We start from the raw sequence: 20,816 nt of genomic DNA, 5'->3' as shown, positions 1-20,816 counted from the left end.
CCGGGCCCAGAAGGGCTGCAGCAGTATGTTAGGGATGAGGGGTGCAGCAGTGAGGACAGCGAATGGTAGCTGAGGTAGAAGTCATGCAAGCAGCATCTGCAAGCATTAGGTGCATGATTATAGAGCAGAAAAGGGAGCGTTAGCAGTGCTGGCAGCAGCAGAAGGTTTATGAAGACGTGATTAGCACAGGACACGCACAGTCGTGGCAGCATGCAGAGCATGTCACCTGTGAGGGAGACAGCAGCAGGGAAGCGGAAGACAGCCTGCTGTCCCTGCTGTGGCTGTGGGGTGACGGCCAGGGCCTGACCATGCTGCCCCTGGAGGGCCAAGGAGTGCTGTTGCAACTGACTCAGAGGAATGGTGGGGGTACCAGGAGGGAGAGGAGTGCCTGCTGCAAGGGTGCGCACACACACGCGCGAACACACACACACACACACGCACACACACACTAAGGTTAAGTCTAAATATGAAAGGAGAATGCAATTTGAGAAAGAGCTAATACGTTCATTTCACATGGAGTTCATTGTCACTGTTAGTTGTTTACAACCTTCAGTTGCTCAACACTTTGGCAGCACTTTAGGCTGGAAGCACACTTTCTCTTTTTTTAACATTTACCAGGACTTTAATCAATATATTTTTTTTAACGTTTAGAACACTGGCCTGATAACGTGACGGCAACCAAACAAACAGAATGAATGATTTTCTGTGAGCGAGTTTCTCATTTGAAAAGCGTGTTTTGTGAATCCTTTAAACTGGATTTTTTAAATGTAGTCATTTCCTTGACAATGCTTGATGCTCTTACATTGGCGTAATAGCCTGAAACCGATGGCATGGTGTGAATTGTGCCACCTGCGTGCACAAAACTATCTACTTCTACACATTCCTACAAGGTCAAAATTCCACAGCGTGCTTTGGGTTTGCAAGTGACGCTTTTATAAAAGGTCACTAACTGAAAATAACGCAGAAGTTGAAATTTCATAGATAGCCAAGTGAGTAAATGGCAAATTAGGGGTCACCTAGCAGAGGCATTGGTGTTTGCTTTCAGCACTCAAAGGTGCACACCTTCAAGCAGACTCCAAAAAGGTGTAAAACTTTACTACAGGCGTGTGATAGGTCATGTGACATAAATACTAAGTGTGAAACTGTCCTTTTGTAAATCCCAAACCATCCACCTGCTGCACAACTTGTTCTCATCTTCCTCCATCCAAGTGAACTAATGGCAGCTATTTCATTTCTAGAACGTGACTCTGGAGCTACACCCTCACGTTTGGTCATATGCTCCACAGACAGTTGCTGGAGTAGGGTGGGGGCAGGCCCCTTCAAGCTGTCAGCTGAGGAGGCTTTAGTGTGGGAGGGTGTGTTGTTCCACCTGGCGCTGCTGCTATGTGCCAGACAGGTGGTGAGGAGGAGAGAGGGCGCGGGTGAGCGAGCGAGAGAGAAAGCAACAGAGGGAGCGGTGGGGGGGGGAGAGCGAGAGAGAGAGAGAGAGAAAGAGAAAGAGAGAGAGAGCGTAAAGGTTGCAGAAGGAAGAGTAAGATGGTGAAAGAAGAAAAAAAAACATTTTTAAAAAAAGGGGGGGAGGACAGAGGCACTGCCTGGCTGTCCTTCACACGTCAGCCAAGATAACAAATAGTCCCCATTAGGCCATCATGTGTCTGCGCCGTCAGCCGCTGCGGCGGAGCACAGACAACCATCGCACTGCAAAATCTAGCGAGTGACATTACTGTCAGTGCTAAGATAATACAACTGACGAGCGCTGGGCATGTTTGGCTTCACAGCTGTAGCGACACTACTGTGACAGAAGACAACATGGCAAAGACTGCCCCCACTGTCTAACAATCCTGGGAACTGAACAGAGCAAATAAATATTCCAAAGCATCCTATACAGAAGGAATCATTTTAAATATATTTTATTTAATTTTTAATATTTCTAATGGCGTGATGGGCAACTGTGATCCTCTTGAAGTCCCCCTATAGACCCATATATGAAAAGGGGAAGCATAATGAACAATTAACAATTAATCATTTAGACACTCTGGGGGGGACCTCCGATCGGAGCCTGCAGCCCTGAAGTCCTCACCGACTTCCCTTGGGTTTCGGAGTGTCTCCCCTAAATGAAGGGTCACGTCTCGGTCGAGACCACCGTCTCCACAAAGTCCGCCTCACATCCTCATATATAATGTCAGCGCAAGCCACCGATCCTTCATTGAATATTCATGACTAATTATGGCCCTTGTTCATCAGCCCTCGCTGCCAGGTCTATTGTGTCCCTCTCACCTAATTATTCCTGTCCCTAAGTGACAATCAAAGGCAGGGCCAGTCGCCAACAGACGTGGCTCCCCTGAATACTGGGGGCTTTGTAAAAACCCGAGTGTTGGCTGTGAAGAGCTGTTGTGTGATGTAAACAGCCCAGAGAGAGAGAAGGGGGGGGGCACGAGCACTCTGAGATGACGGCTGAGGTCACGCCGCAGTGCCATTTTCATTCTAATCAGCTAATAAGCTAGACAGCACGATGACATTAACAAAACATGAAGGCCAGCAGGAGTGTCTCTTCCAAAGGATGAGGTCAAAACAAACAAATCATTAGGAGTATAAAAACTGAGCTGTGGATGATGAGGACGAGAAGCCCGGGTGGGTGTTTGCTCTCCAACGTACCGGGCATGAACGTGAAGCCGCCGGGCAGCTGCATGACCCCCGTGGAGGCGCTGGCAGTCTTGAGGACAGTCCCGTTGGCACTGATGTTGCTGTTGGCCGAGACGGGGGCCAGGTAGTTGGTGATGGGAAACGAAGATCCGCTGCTCACCTGCATGGTGGTGGAGGTGGTGGGTACTGTGGACTGGGCGCTGCTGGCCGAGCCTGGCAGGGTCGCTACTGTGAATGTCGGCTTCAGGGTGTCCTGCGGGAAGAAACCAGAGGGTTTAGTTTGACGTTTCCCGGCTCGAGTCTAAATTCTAAAAACATGCTCCAAACTGGAAATTTAGGACTTAATAAAGCCTCAAATTAAAAAGGAGTAAAGTGAACTTCAGCTTAAATCAGTAACTGTTTAAGGTGGCGTTTTTGAGGCTAGCATTTCCAGCAACAGAAACTCCAACAGCTGCACACCTAAAACAACACCATTAATGGGGTTTTCCTCCACGGGCAGCTGAACATGGGGACGGTTGAAGGGAGAAGCCTTTAATTCTCGGAGCATTTCAGGGATCAATGGATGGCTGACATAAACCAAAGCAGGTTTTAACAATCACAGGGCAAATGGCATAAACAAGCTAACGAAACAGCCTGGGACCCTTCTAATTGCATCCATATGTAAAACAGTAAGCGGCGCAGGGAAGCATTTCTCTGCACGACGACATGGAGCCTTGCAAAGAGCAGCGAGATGGATTCTCAAGTCAGCTCCGAACACAGGGATTCTATTATGAGATGGCAACTTCAGACTAATTGGAAAAACATTTGAAACCCCATTAAAATGCAACTCCATAACACCCGAGAGAGAAAAAAAACAAAAACCTATTAAAATCATAACAGTGAGAGCGAGGAACATGACTGTGCATCCTCTTTTGTGCAACACCTGACTACTCGGCATCAGCCATTCATCATCTGCAGCCGTTTCTCCTGCAATTAACATCCAGCTCTACCCGATCTGCCTCCGCTTTTTAATTTTGTTGAGTTTCTATGACAACTAACTGACCGCGTAACACGACGGCTTTGCAAAAATAAAATAATACCTTTTTGAAAAAGGCACAGAAATAAGGCAGATGAGGCAAACTTGAGATAAAGGAGGTGAGATGTAGCATCGCACCAAAGAGCTAATGCGAACATCCATTGAACCGCCGAGCAGGATGTGTTGGCGAGTGGGCTGCATGATAAGAGCAGAGTGGGCGTTAGGCCGAGACTATAAAGTACATCGAAACCCACCGTGCCCATTTCTACACACTCGCACAAGCTCTTATTCACATGATACTAATGATCTCTAATAGCACAATGGGAGTAAGCCTACACATTAGAAGGCATTTAATAGTTGGCATGTCTATGTGGGTTCAGTGTTCTTTGAGGGCTTGAGTCCAGGTGATTGGATACAGAAACAGTGTCGGGAATCAAAGGGAGCTATATGCACATCCAACAGGGATCCTCCGACTCTTAACATTTTCACAGAGGATTTAAAAAGAAAAAGAAAAAAAGGATTTTTCATTTCAAAAGCTAATCCTGATGTGGCCAACAATCGCATTCATATCAGTTCCCTTTAGTCTGGTTAGAAGCAGGCATCATCTATCACCCCGTCTGCTTTTTTTCAGCTGCATACACAATAAAATAATACATGGATATAATACAATTACCATTAACTTGCTGCACTATTTGTCAGCTGCCTATGAACTCTGGAACTTGCCCCCTTTTTTTCCCCAGTGTCATTTATACAGTGTCAGCAGTTTGAGGCCAGCCAACTTCCTGGTGATCAACGATTAAAATATTTGATGTTAGAAGCTGGAAAAAAATATTAATATTAATTCCACCTCACGTTAGAGCATATTTAGGTGGTCAGTTACGTAGCTGGATCCTTCAAAGATGCAGAGTGAGTGAATAATAACAGGAATAATGTCTGGAAAACACATCTGCCTGCAACATCACTCCGGCTGACTATGAGGAAGCAAGTGAATCGAGTGTACTGCATCTTATAGGGTTGAAGTGAAGTGTGCACCTGCTATTGATAAGAGGAAAATCATATAGAAGTAGGCGAAGCCTTCTTCTCTCAGTCCTATTGGCTTTTATATGTAACTGATAACGTGGGTGAGAGGTGGAGAAACCAGCATGCTACTGATAAGGCCTTCCAACCACACACTAGCCATGCAAACACATAAATGGAGCTACTGTAAGGACAAGCTCGCTGTCTTACGCCACACTGCAGTCTAATCAAATAGTAATATTTACAACAGTCTTTTAGCATGGCTCCGACTAATCATTAAACAAAGGCATTTTCTTTAAAAGCCTATAAACTCCTCTAAGTGTCACAGTTAACGCAGAGTCTTCCAGACTTCACTCTCTTTAACTCTGGAGTTACAGATACACAAGTCTGAGAAAAGCTGCTCGCTTACAAGAATCTACAAGTGCAAAACTTTGAATTGCTCTTAGTTAGCCGGTCCACTCAACTCCAGGCTCTGCTGAGGGGCTGTGACAGTTCAAGGTCCTTTACCTCTTTAGTTAAACAGCAGCTGGAAAGTCGGAGGGGGAGGGCCTCGCAGCGCTGTTCTGCCCTTTCAACCAAAAAGGAAAACGAAATAAATTCACACAACAACAGCCCGTCGCCCATTTGCTATACTATAACTGTCATTCATTAGCGAGTGATTGCTGACAGAGCGAGGCACAGCTGTCATCGCGGCTTCCTTCTCCCAGGAGGCTTTACAATGAAACTAAACTAAACTAGACAAAGGGGGGTAACCGGGTCTACACTGGTGCACGGGCCACAGGTATCACTGACGGCACAGAGGGAAAAAAACAATGAGACCAAAAATAAAACTGGAGATATGAAGTATTTCATGAAAGCCAACAGAGCTTGAAGTGTAACTGTAGGGTTTTAGCTACAGTAGCAGTAGAAAGAGTGTGTGTGTGTGTGTGTGTGTGTGTGGGGGGGGGGGGGGGGGGGGGTCAGACTGAGCAGAGTCAGACCTGTGTGTGAGGTTTGGGACAGGGGACAGGACAGGGGCAGAGTACAAACAGCTGAGGGCACGGACAGCTGGCGGGAAACCTGAGCACCTCTGAGGGGGAATTAACCCTTTCCGGGCCCGCAGAGGCAGCAGGAGGCCACGTGTAAAGACGCCTGCCATCTGACACCAAGCAGCTCTCACCGTTCAGGTCGCAAAACACGACTCTGAAGCAGACAGAGATGCTCAATCATACGCCGCTCTGAAGAACGGCTCAGTTTAAAAAAAAAAACAAAAAAAAAACTTCTCAGTGGAGACGTGCGTGTCCTCTCCTGCTTCCTGTCCCTCCTGAGATCCAACAGGGAACAGGGGTTTGGCGTTCAGAGGGTCAAATAGAGCAATTAGCCTTTGTGCTAGTCAAACAGTCTAGCCTTACCCCCACTATCTCTGTGACCTACATAGCCAAGTTTCCTCTGACCTACTGGTTTGTTTGACCATCTCCCTGTGTCTCCTGTTCAACTGGCCCGTCTATAAACGGTGCTGGCTTTCATTTCAGAGTCACGGCGGTGCATAGTAAACATAGGCCACGGTGGTGTAATGCATTCTTTCAGAACAGAAGTGAGAGCAGAGGCTCATTCTTGTGATGTAGCCAACGCTTCAGCTCTGTCATTTCCTGCTTAAGCCTTGTTCATCTCCTCCTTGTCTCAGCACACGGTTACAAAATGATACAGCATATTAATAAGCATGAACTCCACCACCCCTTTTTACCATAACATACCAACAGTCTGAATAGCAGATAACACTTAATATTGGCTCTGAATTAACTAGTCAGTAAGTTATTGTTATACTTTTCTATTGTATTGCCTGCAGATGCTATTAAGCGGCCGCCTTGGTTCAGATTATTGGGTGGATGGAAATCTCAGCAGGTACTTTTTCCTGCCCACTTACATCCTACGACATATACACAATTACCGAAATCTTACATCATTGCAATCGCTGGATACAAGCTGAGAAAACACTCAGTCATGGCTGCAATATCTGCATGAGTTTAAAGGGTAATGGTGAAAATAAAAAGACCGTACCTTCAACTATTTGTTCTTATCCAACCAAATTCTCATTGGTGGTCAATCCCGACTGTGACTTTCATAGGGGGAGAAAGCTACATCAATCTTCCAGGTATGATCTGTTAGTTTGGGAAGAAATACCACTAGGAAAAAAAACAATGTGCTTTTACAACTGTGACTTGCCCAAAACGGTGACTGATAGCTAATTAATGTTTACATTTACAATGAATATTACTTAAAATGGTAAGTGTTTAAGGCTTTATGTTCTAAGTCTCAGCATAATTATGGGTACATTTTAATAGAGACGGCACTAATAGAGGACTCAAACCACTTTTTACTACAAGCCTGAAGCTCATTCATTAACAAGCACATCCATACACTTTGCTCTATGCTAAACTATCTTTCCCAACACACACACAGACCCCACAAGGACTCTTTGACATGCAGACTGGAGGAGTCGGGGATCGAACCTTGATGTATTTAGGAGGTTAGCAGCCACAGCTTCAAACCACTAACATCCATCAGTAGCAGCAGCCACACCAACCCGGATGTAAACTGCTCATCTAAATAAAAGTTGACTACAGTCGACCTTTTATTTGTGGTTTTCAAATCAGCCTCACTATGGCTCAGAACACTGAAAAACTAAACTAAACCTAACCAAAGCACGACCTTGTAAAACATCCAGCTTAGTATAATGAGGTACCCCAATGTAGCACATGAAGTCAAAATTTATAGTTGTGCAGTGGAGGGCTGAGTCGTCTCCAGTAAGAAATGAATCTTTTGGAGTCAGACTGCGCAGCCCTCCTTAGTTTGCTATGAAATCTATTTTACAAGACAGGAACATCTTTTTCCCCGGCGATGGGGGGATCTCAAGTATTATACATCCTGGTCCTCCTCTATGCACGGTGAACATATGAGATAAAAAAAAAAAAAAAAGAACAGGGCACACAAAATATGAGAGAAAAAGAAATTCGCACATCAAGAAAATGTTCTTGTAGCTCTTTCATTTCTTTCTTCATGTCAGTCTCTTAAATTTTCTGCATCCTTAAGGTTTGTGTACACGAGGAAAAAAATAAAAATAAAAGCTTCCCAACATTCGCAGGCACCATACAAGGAGCCGTTTTAAAGGCGGAGGAAATGAGAGAGTAATTAAAAAGGGAAGGACACAAATGATTCTCTATTCATGAGGGATTAATCATTCCAAATTGAAGGTGACAACTGGCAGGCTAGTCCAGTGTTGGATGGAGAGCCCATTGTGCAGTTTAATGGTGGCTGGCCCTCGTCTAATCTCCCATTTGCTGGCTCCCATCTCCCAGCCTGTCACCCTGCCAGCAACATGGAATTTGCAGCTCCATTTGGGACTGCTAAAAAAGGCAAGGCAGCCCAAGTGGAGGAGGTGCAGCCAATGGCGGCTGACCTGTCCAGTTGCTTGCTGCAAACTTAAGAGGGAGGTGGAGGAAGGGATTGCGGGGCGGGGGGTGGATGACATGGCTTTTGTTGCAACGTTGCTTTCCACCACCTCCAGCACGATCAACATGCTTCATACATGTTTACAGATGTGCGATATAAGCTGTCAGATCTGTTCTTCTCCAGAGCTCGGGGCTGCCGGGGAAAACAAACACGCCGCCACTCAGTCAGGACAAGTGAGCTCACTCTGGAAGTTTTCTGGTCAGTGTTGCATGGCAAAGTGAACTGTGATAATGAGCGCAGCAACAAATAAACTTCACGAGGAGCACAACAGCAGTGACACCAGCAACCAGAACCAAAGAGGGGTGGGGGGAGTGAGGGATGAAGTACGGGAGAAAAGGGGAAAGAAACAGTGCGGGTGGGAGGAGGGGAAAAACCAGAGCCGGCTCTGATACTGAGAATTCAATGCCAAGATAGATCATCTAAGTAAGCATAAGTTGTGGGATTTGCTATCCCCTTCCAAAAATAACCCAAAAAGCATAAAAAACAAACATCTGCACTGTAGGGACGTAGTATTAGTCATAAACTATCTCCCCAAAAAAATGCAAGAAATGCGCAAAAAGCAACAAATCCACCCTCTAATGTGGTTTCATTTCTTGTGTATTCCACCTTTTCCCCTTAACATGGCTCACTCGCCTCTACGTCACACATCACTCTCCCACAATTCCTTTCAAAAGTCCTGAGAGGACCGTCTTGAAGTTACTGCTGCTTTTATGTGTGCTGACAGAGCAATAATAACAAAAAAGCGAGGATTTTCCACAAGTGAGTCACACACTAATCTCAATGTCTTATCGTCTCAGGACTCCTTTCGGCTCGAATAAAGACACTCTTAGGGGGAATAATAAACTGATCCTGCACTGGAAGACTGCTGAACGTGGAGGCAAAGCGATGCTTCTGGAAAGAAGTCTGTGCCCACTAATTTCGACAAATATTTAGGAAAAAAATGTGAGAACATTTCCACAGCAGCTGCTGCGTTTGACCACAAAGAAGAAATCAGAGGCAAAGACAAATGACAGCCCAGCTAGTGATGGATCGGTCCAGTCAGATGGAAAGAAGACACTGTGCTGCGAGGCAGAAAGGAGCTGTCCATCATTTCATAAACAACTATTTGAAATGATGAACCGCCCCCCCCATCATGCCAATTTACTCGTGATGTTTTATGTTTAACAGTGAAGTGTAGCTTTTTCAGGTTATAGCTTAATAACAATCTATCAGTGCACAGCTTGGTGAATAGACTCATTTGCTTTCTTGCATAGGAAATCAAATGGATAAGATCCCACTACCAGAGCCTATTTTACACAGCATTGCAACTTTACCAGAACTGAGGTTTTACTTTGTGAAATGTGCAACATGCCTACATCTCCATAGCAATTGATGGATGGACCTCCCTGAGCCTGGTTCTGCTGGAGGTTTCTTCCTGTTAAAAGGGAGTTCTTCCTTCTCACCCTCCCAAAGTGCTTCCTCAAAAGGCGTCGTTTGATCGTTGGTGTTTTCTCTGTGTCATTGTAACCTTGTAATGTAAAGCGTATTGAGACTGCTGTTGCGATTTGGTGTTATATGAATAAATACAATTGAATTGAACTTTTCCTGCTGACCACTCAAAGTGTTTTAAACTACAAGTCACACTTACTCTTTATTCTGTGTGCTTCCACTACTTGATCTGCATCACATCCACGGTCAATTTAGAGCCACCAGTTGCACCCAGTATGCATGTCTTTGGACTCTGGGATGAAGTGAACACAGATACAGGAAGAACATGCAGACTCCAAAGCTGGGGTTCAAACGCAGAACCTGCTTACCTGCTCGTGACACAACAGTGTTAACCACTCCACTACCATGCCACTCAAATGTACTGCAGACCAAATCATTTCTCCTTTAACTTCCTAGGACTTGGTGTCCACATATGAGGACATGACATTTTGGGTTGTCTAGCCCAAAATACTTAAATTTGCTCTACAAGGACCTGATATCCACTTAGGAGGATGTTATACTGCCACTGTTCTATCAAAATTTAAAGCAAATGTCCTCATATGTGGATCTCATTTTTCTCAGAAACAAAAATCAGGTATAAAAAACCAAAAAAAACCAAAATCTGGTTATTCTTTGTTTTTACATTCATCAGGTCCCAATCAGTCCAAATAGCAAAGAGAAATAAAAAATGCATGCCATGAAAGAGTTCGCACATACAAATAAATAAAAAATAAAGGCTTTTACTCTGTAAAGGACTGTACTTGCTCCAAAACTAGGGAGACTTGAGCTTCTCTGATCCAAGGAATCATTTCAGGCATAAAATCTTCCTTTTCTCCAGTAGAGACAGAGCTACTCTAGCCATTTCCTCTGTTTTCCAGGCTTTTCGCTAATCTAAACTAAGCCGCTGTGTGCTTGCCTCAAGAGTGGTATTGAAAGACAATCAGTGAACTAGCTATTACGCTGTTTCTGTTAAGCCCTATCAGTTTATTTTGTCATTTGATTTTATGAGCGACGCTAAAGGCACCAAATTACATCTACTTCAATGATCTCCTAAGTTTTTCCTTTTTGCTTCTTCAAAAGGTTATCCGCTCCCCCACCAGGCTTTCCAAAACCCGGATTGTTTAGACTACAGTGGAGTGTATTCATGACATACTATTCCTGATGAACAGCGTCCAGACTCGGCAGAAGTTCACGCTGCAAGCACACACATAAAACGATCCCTCGCATTCGAGGGATCCGATCCACCTGCTTGCCCTGTCCTAACCGCCTGACAACATCTTGCCCGCTGACGATTTCTGCTGCGTCCCACTGTACGCAGGGGTTCACGAGGTCTCACGCTAGCCTCCCACACTCAAAACTGCAGTTGGGGGTGGTGGGTGGGGGTGGACGCTCAGAGGTCACAGTATCACAGCCAGTCACCCAAATAGCTGTCACATGAAATGGGACGAAAAATGTTTCCAATACACCCGCTCATATCTACTTCCATAACCCACCCCCTACCCCCCACCCTCTGCCCTCCATATCACTAAAATGAGAGGTGGTGGTGGTGCTGGTGGTGGAGGAGGGTGTGTGTGTGTGTGTGTGTGTGTGTGTGTGTGTGTGTGTGTGTGTGTGTGTGTGTGTGTGTGTGTTGGGGGGGGGAAAAATCACAGGACTCCAAAGACAGCTGCAGCTTATAAGGAATGTGAGGGGCCTCAGCCAAGAGTGCAGGCAGGGAAACCATACCATATATGGCAACAGAGGCAGAATCTAATTTTTATCAATGAGCAGAGCGGGCATGAGAGTGGCTTAACATGCAAAGGTTGATCTCCCATCCCCGACGATGTATGGCATGTGTTAGTTAGCGCCTTGTGAAAACAGCATGCGGGCAAACAGGCCTGGAAGTGTGCGTCTTCAAAGGGGAATACTTAAGCTGGGTAAACAGTCGAGGGAATCCAGCACGTGATCGCACAAAGCTGACAACAGCCACCGATCAATTCAACGCTTCAAACCCTTAGGTGTTTTAAAGTTCAACAACACAGAAATCAAACTTTTTTATTCAAAATTAAAATAATAATTGGGAGAAATTAAGTGAAAGGTCACCTGTTGTATTATTATTTATCATTTCTATAATGACGCAAGTTGTGAAAATGCGCAACATCCAAATATTTTAAGACTCGCACGTTCTGCTAAACAAGTTTTAGCCGTGATTATCAGACGTCTCGGTCCCAAAAATCAAATGTAAACAGCAAAAGCCCTCCATATAGCAGACCGCGTGTTTCTCATCCAAACACAGCCCAGGCCTGCAGTGATTTATCTTCACGAGTGTTACGAGGTTTTCCTGGATGAGGGGTCAAAAAGGTAAAAGTGAAGACGGCTCTCTTTTTGGTGGAGCGGGATAAATTCTTCACGTCTTATCCGGCTTTCCCTTCAGCACGAAGTGCTTTGAAGGACTACTGAAGACTTCTTGGTTGCACTGAAAAAACGATTTGGTGCCCAGAACCAAACCGCGAGCCCAAACCAGAAGCCTGACATGTTAACGGGCAAAAGTTCAAAACTGTGTTTACAATAGGACAAAGATTATTTTCCACAGCTGCTTGTGGGTTTGATTTATTTGTTCTCCTTGTACGCTGGCCTTTTCTGGAGAGATTTCCCATTATATCCATTAGCGACTCTACTGTGCTTTATGAGGGGTTTTGGTTTTTTTAAATTTGCACTGCAATTCACGTCTCCATTAGAGAACAGACAGTGAGTCACAATGACTTTAGTACCTGAACGCAGGAGAGATGAGCTCTGGAGACAGGTACAGAAGTGAGTGCAAATTATTAATAGAGTTGACCTTTGCTCTTTTGAAACGAGGCAGCGAGCGCATGTCTTATTTTTTATTAAATTTTTATATTTTTTGTCTTGGCCAGCTGGAGGACCGGCCTGCAACCACTTTCACTTTATGATACTCACCTTTGTGTCGCCCATGCTCTCCGACTCCGACACCTGGTAGGTGAGGTCAGTCTCCTCAAACCCGGTGGCGCTCATGCGCTGATCTGTGGACGGGTCGGAGCGCGGCGGAGAGTCTGGCGAGTTGAGGCATGTCTGGATCAAGGCTTTGCCCGTTTCACTGGTGATCATGGGCTGGAGTTTGCGAGTAGCAAAAGTGTACACGTGACCCGTTTCGCTGGCCACGAGTAGCAGAACCTGGGTTCCCGTCAGGGTGGAGAGTTCATAGGCCTGAGAAAGTGAGAAGAAGATGTGATTAACCGACCGAGAGAACGGGCCAAGAGTCGAGCTAGAAATCCAAACATGAAAGAAAAAAAAAAAAAAGAGCTAGTTCGCCAAATTAGGGCTTGGATTACCTTCACATCATGTGCAAATTAACCCTAAAAATGGGGGAGGGAATGAATCTGTGGGAAAACAGCCAAGAGAACACTAGAATCTATAAATACTTATTTAGTGGACTCTGACGTATAGCACAAATGAAACTAAAATAACACAAGATAAGGCTTCCCAGAATAGAGAGTGTGATATAGTCGAGAGACTGATTGCAGGAAAGTGCAAGCTTGATAGACAGGGGGAATAGTAGTAACTGAGTCTTGACAGGAGGAATATTTTAAACACTCAGAGGTGGCTGCCTGCAAAACACGAGGCCTCCATCACACTCCGCCGGCTCGTCATTCATCGCACAGCTTGCAGACACTCGCATTAAAGCTCCCCAGAGTGAAGGGAGAAGCACACCGAGATTCAGCTCCATCCAACGCACACACACGACCGAGTGCACCCTGATGCTGCACTCGGTGTGAACTCCTGAGAAAGCCTTTTTATCTACATGAGTCATCAGTTATCTGGAGGATGCTCCTGGTGCCGCGAAGGCACAGTGCCGTTACCATCGCCTTGGCAAGCACAGCGTACCCAGAGCCGAGCTGACAGATGTGCCGTTGCAAGGTGGAGCGCAACACACTGTCAGACGCAGCAAAAAAGGGGAGGGGGAGGACATGAATCACATTCAAATTAAAGCGTTTTATTGAGGAGTTATAAAACCCATGTCGCTGTCCAAGTCTACTCCACCATAGTGTGCTCATTATGGACCGTATCTGTCCCGTCTTCACTATCTGACCACATAACCACCTTTTGTGTGCAGTAACATGACGACAGAGAACATAAAGGCTAACGATGACCAGCTGCAACTACAGCGGCTCTCCGGCACGCCGCACTTATTTAACCTGAACGCTTCGACTCCGACTTAGCCGCGTGCTGCCTACAGAGGAGGGGTCCCTAACAACAGAGCTCGATGTTTGGCCAACATCCATGACAGAAAAGGAATAATTTATCAAGTTGAGAGTGCTATGTGGCAACACAAGCTACACAGTGCTTTAATAAGTTTCCTTGCTCTGCTGATTTTCACATAAATATTTATGACTGCAGGGCATGTGTGTGGTGCTGCTGCTGCTGCTGGTGGCGGTGGTGTTCCTCTGACTGTAATTGGTTCCTATGCCACAAAATATGCCAGCCAGGTCTATTTATCAAATAACTGAGAAAAAAAGAAAAGACACATCCACAAACAACTGAAAGTAAATGTAGTTTTAACCCGCTCCCACCCAAAAAAAGAAAAAACAGGGCCTTATTTTCCAGGGTTTGTCTTCTTGCTGCAAGTCCCAAACTTAGTCTTAAGAGAAGTCAGCTGTGGGTTTAAATCCCTTGAAAGTCTTGGTTGGTGTGACTCACAGAAAGGCCTTCCCTTCTCATGCAAAGGCGCATTCAATTTTACAAAGATGGGCACGGTAAGGATCAATCGCTTAACTCAGCGGTCCTCAACCTTTTTTGCACCACGGACCGGTTTATGTCCAACAATATTTTCACGGACCGGCCTTTAAGGTGTCGCGGACAAATGCAACAAAATAAAACCAGTACCGGTACCAAAAAACAGAAGATTTATTCATAACACAAGGGAAAAGACCCAGGGAAACCGAGTTAACCATAAAAACGCAAAAAAAAAAAAAAACCCGATATAAACCAATAAAACCCCTGAAAACCATACATTTCACACCCAAGCCTCAACTCTCGAGGCCCGGTACCAAAAGACTCACGGACCGGCCCGGGGGTTGGGGACGCTGGCTTAACTGACATACACTAGTCAGGTACAACTTGCAAATACTAGGTTGAACCCTTTCACCTTCAGAAACGTCTTTGTGGAACTGTCCCATGATGTCAATCTCCCATTCCCCCACATCCCAAAGGTGCTCTATTGCACTGAGATCTGGTGACTGCGGAGAACATCTGAGTAAAGTGAACTTATCGTGTGCAAGAAATCAGTGAGCTGATCTGAGCTTTGTGACGTGGTGCATTATCCTGCTGGAAGCAGCCTACAGAAGATGGTTACACTGCAGTCATAAAGAGATGGACATGGTCAAGTAGGCTGTGCTGTTTAACTGATGTTTAACAGCTGGTACTTAATCGCCCACAATATGTTGTTTGCACCATATTCTAACCAGACTAGTTGCATGTTGCAGAAGAACTCAAGACTCATCAGACCAAGCAAAATTAGTCTGATTTTAGTGAAGGCTCGGTTTCCTGTTCTTAGCAGATAAGGTTTCACCGGTGTGGTCTTCTGTATCTGGGGACTATCTACTTCAAGGTCTGACATGTGATGCATTCAGAGATGCTTTCCTCCATATCTTGGTTGTAACCCGTGGCTGTTTGAGTTACTGTTACCTTCCTATCAGCTCGAAGCAGTCTGGTCATTCTCTTCTGACCTCTGACATAAACAAGGCATTTTCACCCCGTGAACTGCTTCTCATCTCTCTTCTTTGGAGCATTCTCTGTAAATTTTAGATGGTTGTGAAGAAAACCCTGCAGATCAACAGTTTCTAAAAGACTCAGACCACCCTGTCAACAACCAGGCTTCAATCGCTTAAATCTCCTTTCTTGTATATTCTGATGCTCCATTTGAACAGCAGGTCGTCTTGATCATGGCTACAGACCTAAATGTATTGAACTGCTGCCATGTGATTGGCTGATTACACATCTGGGTTTTAAGAGTAACTGAATAAGTGTACCTAATACAGTGGGCAGTCAGTTTGTGTACAGCAGCTATCTCAAGTGCTGAAAATAATATTTGTTCTAACTTTTCAGAAAGATATTCTCAAAAGGATTTGGTGATTGTGTTACTAAATGATTTATTTTCTTTTCAAACCAAATATGCTACTTGAAGATAAGAAGCAGGGCTCTGTGAAATTGGCAGCCATCCTTTAATCCTCTAACCTTTAGTAGACTAAATGATTCATCGTGTAGCTGAAAATTCTAGGATCGACCGATTGTGAAATTCTGAGCCCACACTGAAGTTTCAATTTGGCCAGAGCCAATGCCTCTCCTTTTTGTTGAATTTCAGGCTACCATTTAAAAAAAACTAAAATAATTAACACAACAAATGAATATCAGCCATTCAGCCAAGACTAAATGCAATCATATGTTGGTGTATTCCTAAGGAAAAATGAATAACTGCCAGACACACAGTAGATTGCAGTCATTCACCTTCTATGTCAAGAAATAAATAAAATACTAATTGAAAGTTCCTGAAACCTAACACTGTGCCTTAAAAGTCTTATAAAATCACCAAAGTTATAAGAAAAGGAAGCAGAAAAATGTATTCTTTACTCAATTTTATTTATATAGCACCAAACTGCAACAACAGTTGTCTCAAGGTGCTTTATATTGTAAGTTAAAGACCCTAAAATAATACAAAGAAAACAGAAAGTCCCCCCCGCCCCCCCAAAAAAAAAAAAAAATAAAATCACATGATCCCCTATGAGCAAGTGCTTTGGCGACGGTGGGAAGGGAAAACTCCCTTTTAACAGGAAGAAACCTCCAGTAAAACCAGAAGAGAGCCGGAGATTAATAACAAATAATTAAATGCAGAGAGGTCTTGAAAGACATAGTGAGTTAAAAAAGTGCTGGGAATCCCCCAGCAGCCTTGAACTGTAGTGTAACTACAGTGTAACTACTAAAAGACGATTCAGGGTCACCTGATCCAACCCTAACTATATGCTTTATCAAAAAGGTATCAAAGTTTAAAGCCTAATCTTAAAACTAGAGACAGTGTCGGTCTCCTGAATCCAAACTGGAAGCTGGTTACACAGGAGAGGGGGCTGAAAGCTGAAGGCTAAGAACCACAAGCAAACCTGTAGTCTGAGAGGAAAGTGCTCCAATGGGGTGATACAGTACTATAAGGTCACCGAGATTAGATGGAGCCTGATTATTCAAGAGCTTGTGTGTGAGGAGCAGGATTTGAATTCAATTCTGGATTTAACGGGGAGCCAATGAAGAGAAACCAATATAGGAGAAATATGCTCTCTTTCTAGTTTCTATCAGTACTCTTGCTGCAGCATTTTGGATCAACTGAAGGCTTTTGGGGGGGCGGTAATGCCATCCAGAGAAAGCATCTGAGTAGAAACTGTGTTACTAAGATTTTTAGGGCCAAGTACAATAACCTCAGTTTTATCTGAAATTAGAAGCAGAAAATTAGAGTCTTTAAAACATTCCTGCAGTTTAACTAATTGGTGTGTGTTATCTGGTTTCATGGATAGATAAAGCTGGGTGTCATCTGCATAGAAGTGAAAATGTATGCTACGCCTTCTAATGATACTGCTAAGGGAAGCGTGTATAATGTAAACAGAATTGGTCCTAGCACGGACCCCTGTGGAACTCCATAATTAACTTTGCTGTGTGGAGAGGACTCTCCATTTACATGAACAAACTGGAGTCTATTAGACAGAAATTATTCAAACCACTGCAGCGCAGTACTTTTAATACCTACAGCATGCTCTAATCGCTGTAATAAAATGTTAAGATCAACAGTATCAAACTCTGCACTGAGGTCCTGCAGGACAAGTACAGAGATGAGTCCACTGTCAGAGGCCATAAGAAGATCATTCGTAACCTTCACTAAAGCGGTTTCTGTACTGAGCTCTGATGAGCTCTGAAACCTGACTGAAACTCTTTAGATAAACCACTTCTCTGCAGATAAGAGGAAGTTTGGAGATTGGGCTGCAATTTGCTAAGGACGCTGAGTCAAGTGGTGGCTTTCTAAGTAACGGTTTAACTACCTGACGGCCTGTGGTACATAGCTGATAAATAGATAAAGGTTTATCCTTCCTTGAGCAGTCTTGTAGGAATTCTGTCTAAAAGACGTTGATGGTTTGGAGCAAGTAATGTGTGTGACGCTGACAAGTTATTATTTCTCCAATGGTTACAATTTTATTTGTGAAGAAATTCATGAAGTCATTACTTAAAGGCACAAAAGCAACTTTTTAAAAATGTAATGTCATTTCAATTTAATGAAAGAATGATTCGTCATTTAACTCATCAAAGCAGGAAAAACTTTAGGTGTAAGAAATAGCATAATGAATATATGGACGCGCTCCATTTAGCCGAGGCCATTCCACAGCACTGCACCTGAGCTGAGTCACACCTAATGTTCTTCATACCACTTGTGCTGCTTTTCCCACTATAGAAAGTCATATCATATATGCCACATATTAGTATTAATTGAGTAACCCTGAACCTCAAACTGACGTAATTATTTAACAGGGTGTGTTTGGCTGCAAGCTGAGGCACACATAAGAAGAGAACAAACAGGCCTGTGCTACACTAACGGCATCCTTCAAAATGAAAGTGGGCTCATCCTAGACCAATCTATGAATCTTCCCACTCCACCCACCTGTCATTTTCTGTGATGGCTGGCATAGTGTGGGCAACCTTTTCAAAAAAAAAAAAAAGAAAAGAGAAAAGAAAACCATCCCCACACTGTGTCAAATAGTGTTCATGTTGCCAAGAGCCTACATAAAGACACCTCAGTTTCCACGACAACAGTCTGGGATACATAAAAAGAGAGAAACACAGCAGAGCGCATGGTGCAGCCGTATCGAAGAAACACAGGGACAAGTTAAAGGAAAGAGAAAAAAACTCCTGGACTCCAATAAAGCACCGCTTACAAGTGTTTATTTAAAGTCATAATGAAAAGTGGCCGAGTCCACATCACAATAACTGCTGGGCTTGTGGTCAACAGCTGACCCCAGCTCAAGTAATCCACTCTCCGTGACTCTATACCAAACTGTGGTGTTTTATTGTGGCATCAAATCGTGTGGGTGAGCTGTGAATTTCCTCAGAAATGTTGCTTTAAGGAGACAGTAATGGGAGCAGTTATGACTGAGAAGCAAGCTTTGTCATCTTTAATGTCGCCTGCTTATGAGCCAGAGTCAACTGACAAAAGTGGAAACCAGGACAAGTCATCAGTGAGACTTGGACGTCTGTGTAATGTACAGCACCATAATGCATGCACAGACAGACAGCACCCCCCCACTACCACACAACCCAGGCTTCTCGCTTCTGTCTCAGTGTTCTTTGACCGTTCTTTGGTCCGTTTCCCTGGGGTTTTGTTAGCTGTTGGCACATACAGGCCGACTGCTGCTTACTGCCACATGGCTGCCGCCTGTAAGCAGTGACAGAGGGAACAGGCTGTGACTTGTGATGAGAACAACATCTAATAGTTGCAAGGATGTCTGTGAAGGTGTGTGGGGGTATGTGTGCAGGTATGCATGCATGAATGAGTGGGTCAGTTTATAAGTTTCTGTGTGTGATAGTTGAGATTGGGGGTGTCATAAATAGACCTGTCATTTGCTCTATTCTATTTAAAGCCCAGTGGCTGTCATGAATGTTCTGACTTCCTCACATCCACTGAGTCACTTCTGGACCACAATGGCTTTGTCTTTCATAAGAAATACACTGACACAAGACTGACATCAGGTCAGCAGCATGTAGGCTCACATGAAAAAAAAAACAACAACCCAAAAACAAACCCAAAGTCTTTCTTGTGGTTATTGTAATAACAGATGCACACTGTCCCAGGGTGCTGTGATTTTTTTTTTTTTAAAGGTTATTAACAAGTGCACTTCCATGAATGACTGCAAAGCACCCTACAGTGTGACACTGCTGTACTTCCAGGCCAATCAACAGCTAAAAGAGACTCTCAAATCAAACGCTGGCGCAGCTGGATGAGATCCAGACGCATCACCTGACTCACCTTCTTCATTATGCCCGTCTTCCTCTTGCTGAATGTGGTGTACCGTCTCAGCTTGTTGTCAATAAATTCCATCTTTATCTTTACGCGTCCACGTGTCTTCTTGCCCGGTTTTGCCCCGGCGACCCCTCCGGGCACCATGCTGTAACCTCCGGGCGATACTCCTACCTCCTGTCCCGACACCGCAGCCTCCATCTCCCCTCTCTCCCGCTTCACCCCTCTCCTGCTGTCCCCAAGTGAACCCACGGGTTCGTCATCATCTCCGGAGTCCGAGTCGTTATCTGAGCCGCTGCACAGAGGCGCACTCTCCCGGTCCGGATCGAAGCGGGCTCCGTGAGGCAACATGACTCCTGGACTTAAGCCCACCATGCTGCTTTGAACGGAAGTCTGAAGAGGGTTTACACCGGTCCCGTTCCCCGGCCTCGCACCTCTCGGACCCCCTGGACCATTAGCTCCCAGCATCCCAATGGTATCTCTGTCCCCCTGTCGCCCTGCAGCACCGGTACTCTCGCTGACCCCCGGTAGAGCTTGCCCTGATCTGACAAGAACGGGACGAATCCCGCTGCCGACCAACCCCGAGCCGTGTTGTGTTGTACCCCTGCCTGAACCCGAGCCGTTTCCAGATGGTGCCGATCCAACCTGGCTCGGTAACATTATATATTTACTGGAGCGAGTTTTTTAAACACCAGCCAAGAAAGCTGGATTCGGTTGCCTCGTAAATGACTGATAAAACGCATACACGTCCGGGCCACGATATGTAAACAAACCCGACCAAATGATGGTTCAGAGACTCCAGGAAATTACCGAGACAAACTTTCGAAAGTGATGCTGCCCCCAAGACCCTTCAACCCCGGCTCAGTTTGCTTCACCCTCCTCCTCTATTTCCAAAACTCTGAGCACTTTCTCAAAAAGGAAAGCGCGAAGAGCGACCTCCATATTGTTGCGCCACGTCACCTAGTCCGCCCTGTGAACCGAAAATAGCTCTAGTGTCGATTTGCTCGCACACAAGTCGAAGTTTCTCTCAGATAATGTTACAGTATTTCTCTTTCCGCGTGTCACAAACGAACATAAACCTCAAAATTTAAGACAGCGCAAGCGATAGCGGAGTAATACCTCAGCCGAGGAACTACTTCCCTCCTT

At 44.8% G+C, this 20,816-nt stretch overlaps 1 protein-coding gene across 6 annotated transcripts in view; it reads right to left on the bottom strand.

The window, feature by feature from the left end:
* srfb (serum response factor b) overlaps nucleotides 1–20,816 on the bottom strand; it is a 24,838-nt gene extending 4,022 nt beyond the window's left edge. Inside the window, exons 1-4 of one of the 6 annotated variants that reach the window (XM_013269070.3) lie at nucleotides 19,680–20,815; nucleotides 12,569–12,835; nucleotides 2,656–2,896; nucleotides 227–391 (exon numbers count right to left, since the gene is read on the bottom strand). In XM_013269070.3, the coding sequence (XP_013124524.1) occupies nucleotides 227–391; nucleotides 2,656–2,896; nucleotides 12,569–12,835; nucleotides 19,680–20,330 (1,324 nt within the window). In that variant the 5' untranslated portion in view covers nucleotides 20,331–20,815. Of the gene's footprint in view, nucleotides 1–226; nucleotides 392–2,655; nucleotides 2,897–12,568; nucleotides 12,836–19,679 lie in introns of all 6 variants that reach the window. The other 5 variants (XM_013269069.3, XM_005473895.4, XM_025897499.1 and 2 more) reach the window with 5 other exon arrangements.

Source organism: Oreochromis niloticus, linkage group LG13, assembly GCF_001858045.2.
Source record: "Oreochromis niloticus isolate F11D_XX linkage group LG13, O_niloticus_UMD_NMBU, whole genome shotgun sequence".
Classification (NCBI taxonomy): domain Eukaryota; kingdom Metazoa; phylum Chordata; class Actinopteri; order Cichliformes; family Cichlidae; genus Oreochromis; species Oreochromis niloticus.
The sequence above is the reverse complement of the archived record's forward strand: the minus strand, read 5'-3'. Positions and strand labels throughout refer to the sequence as shown.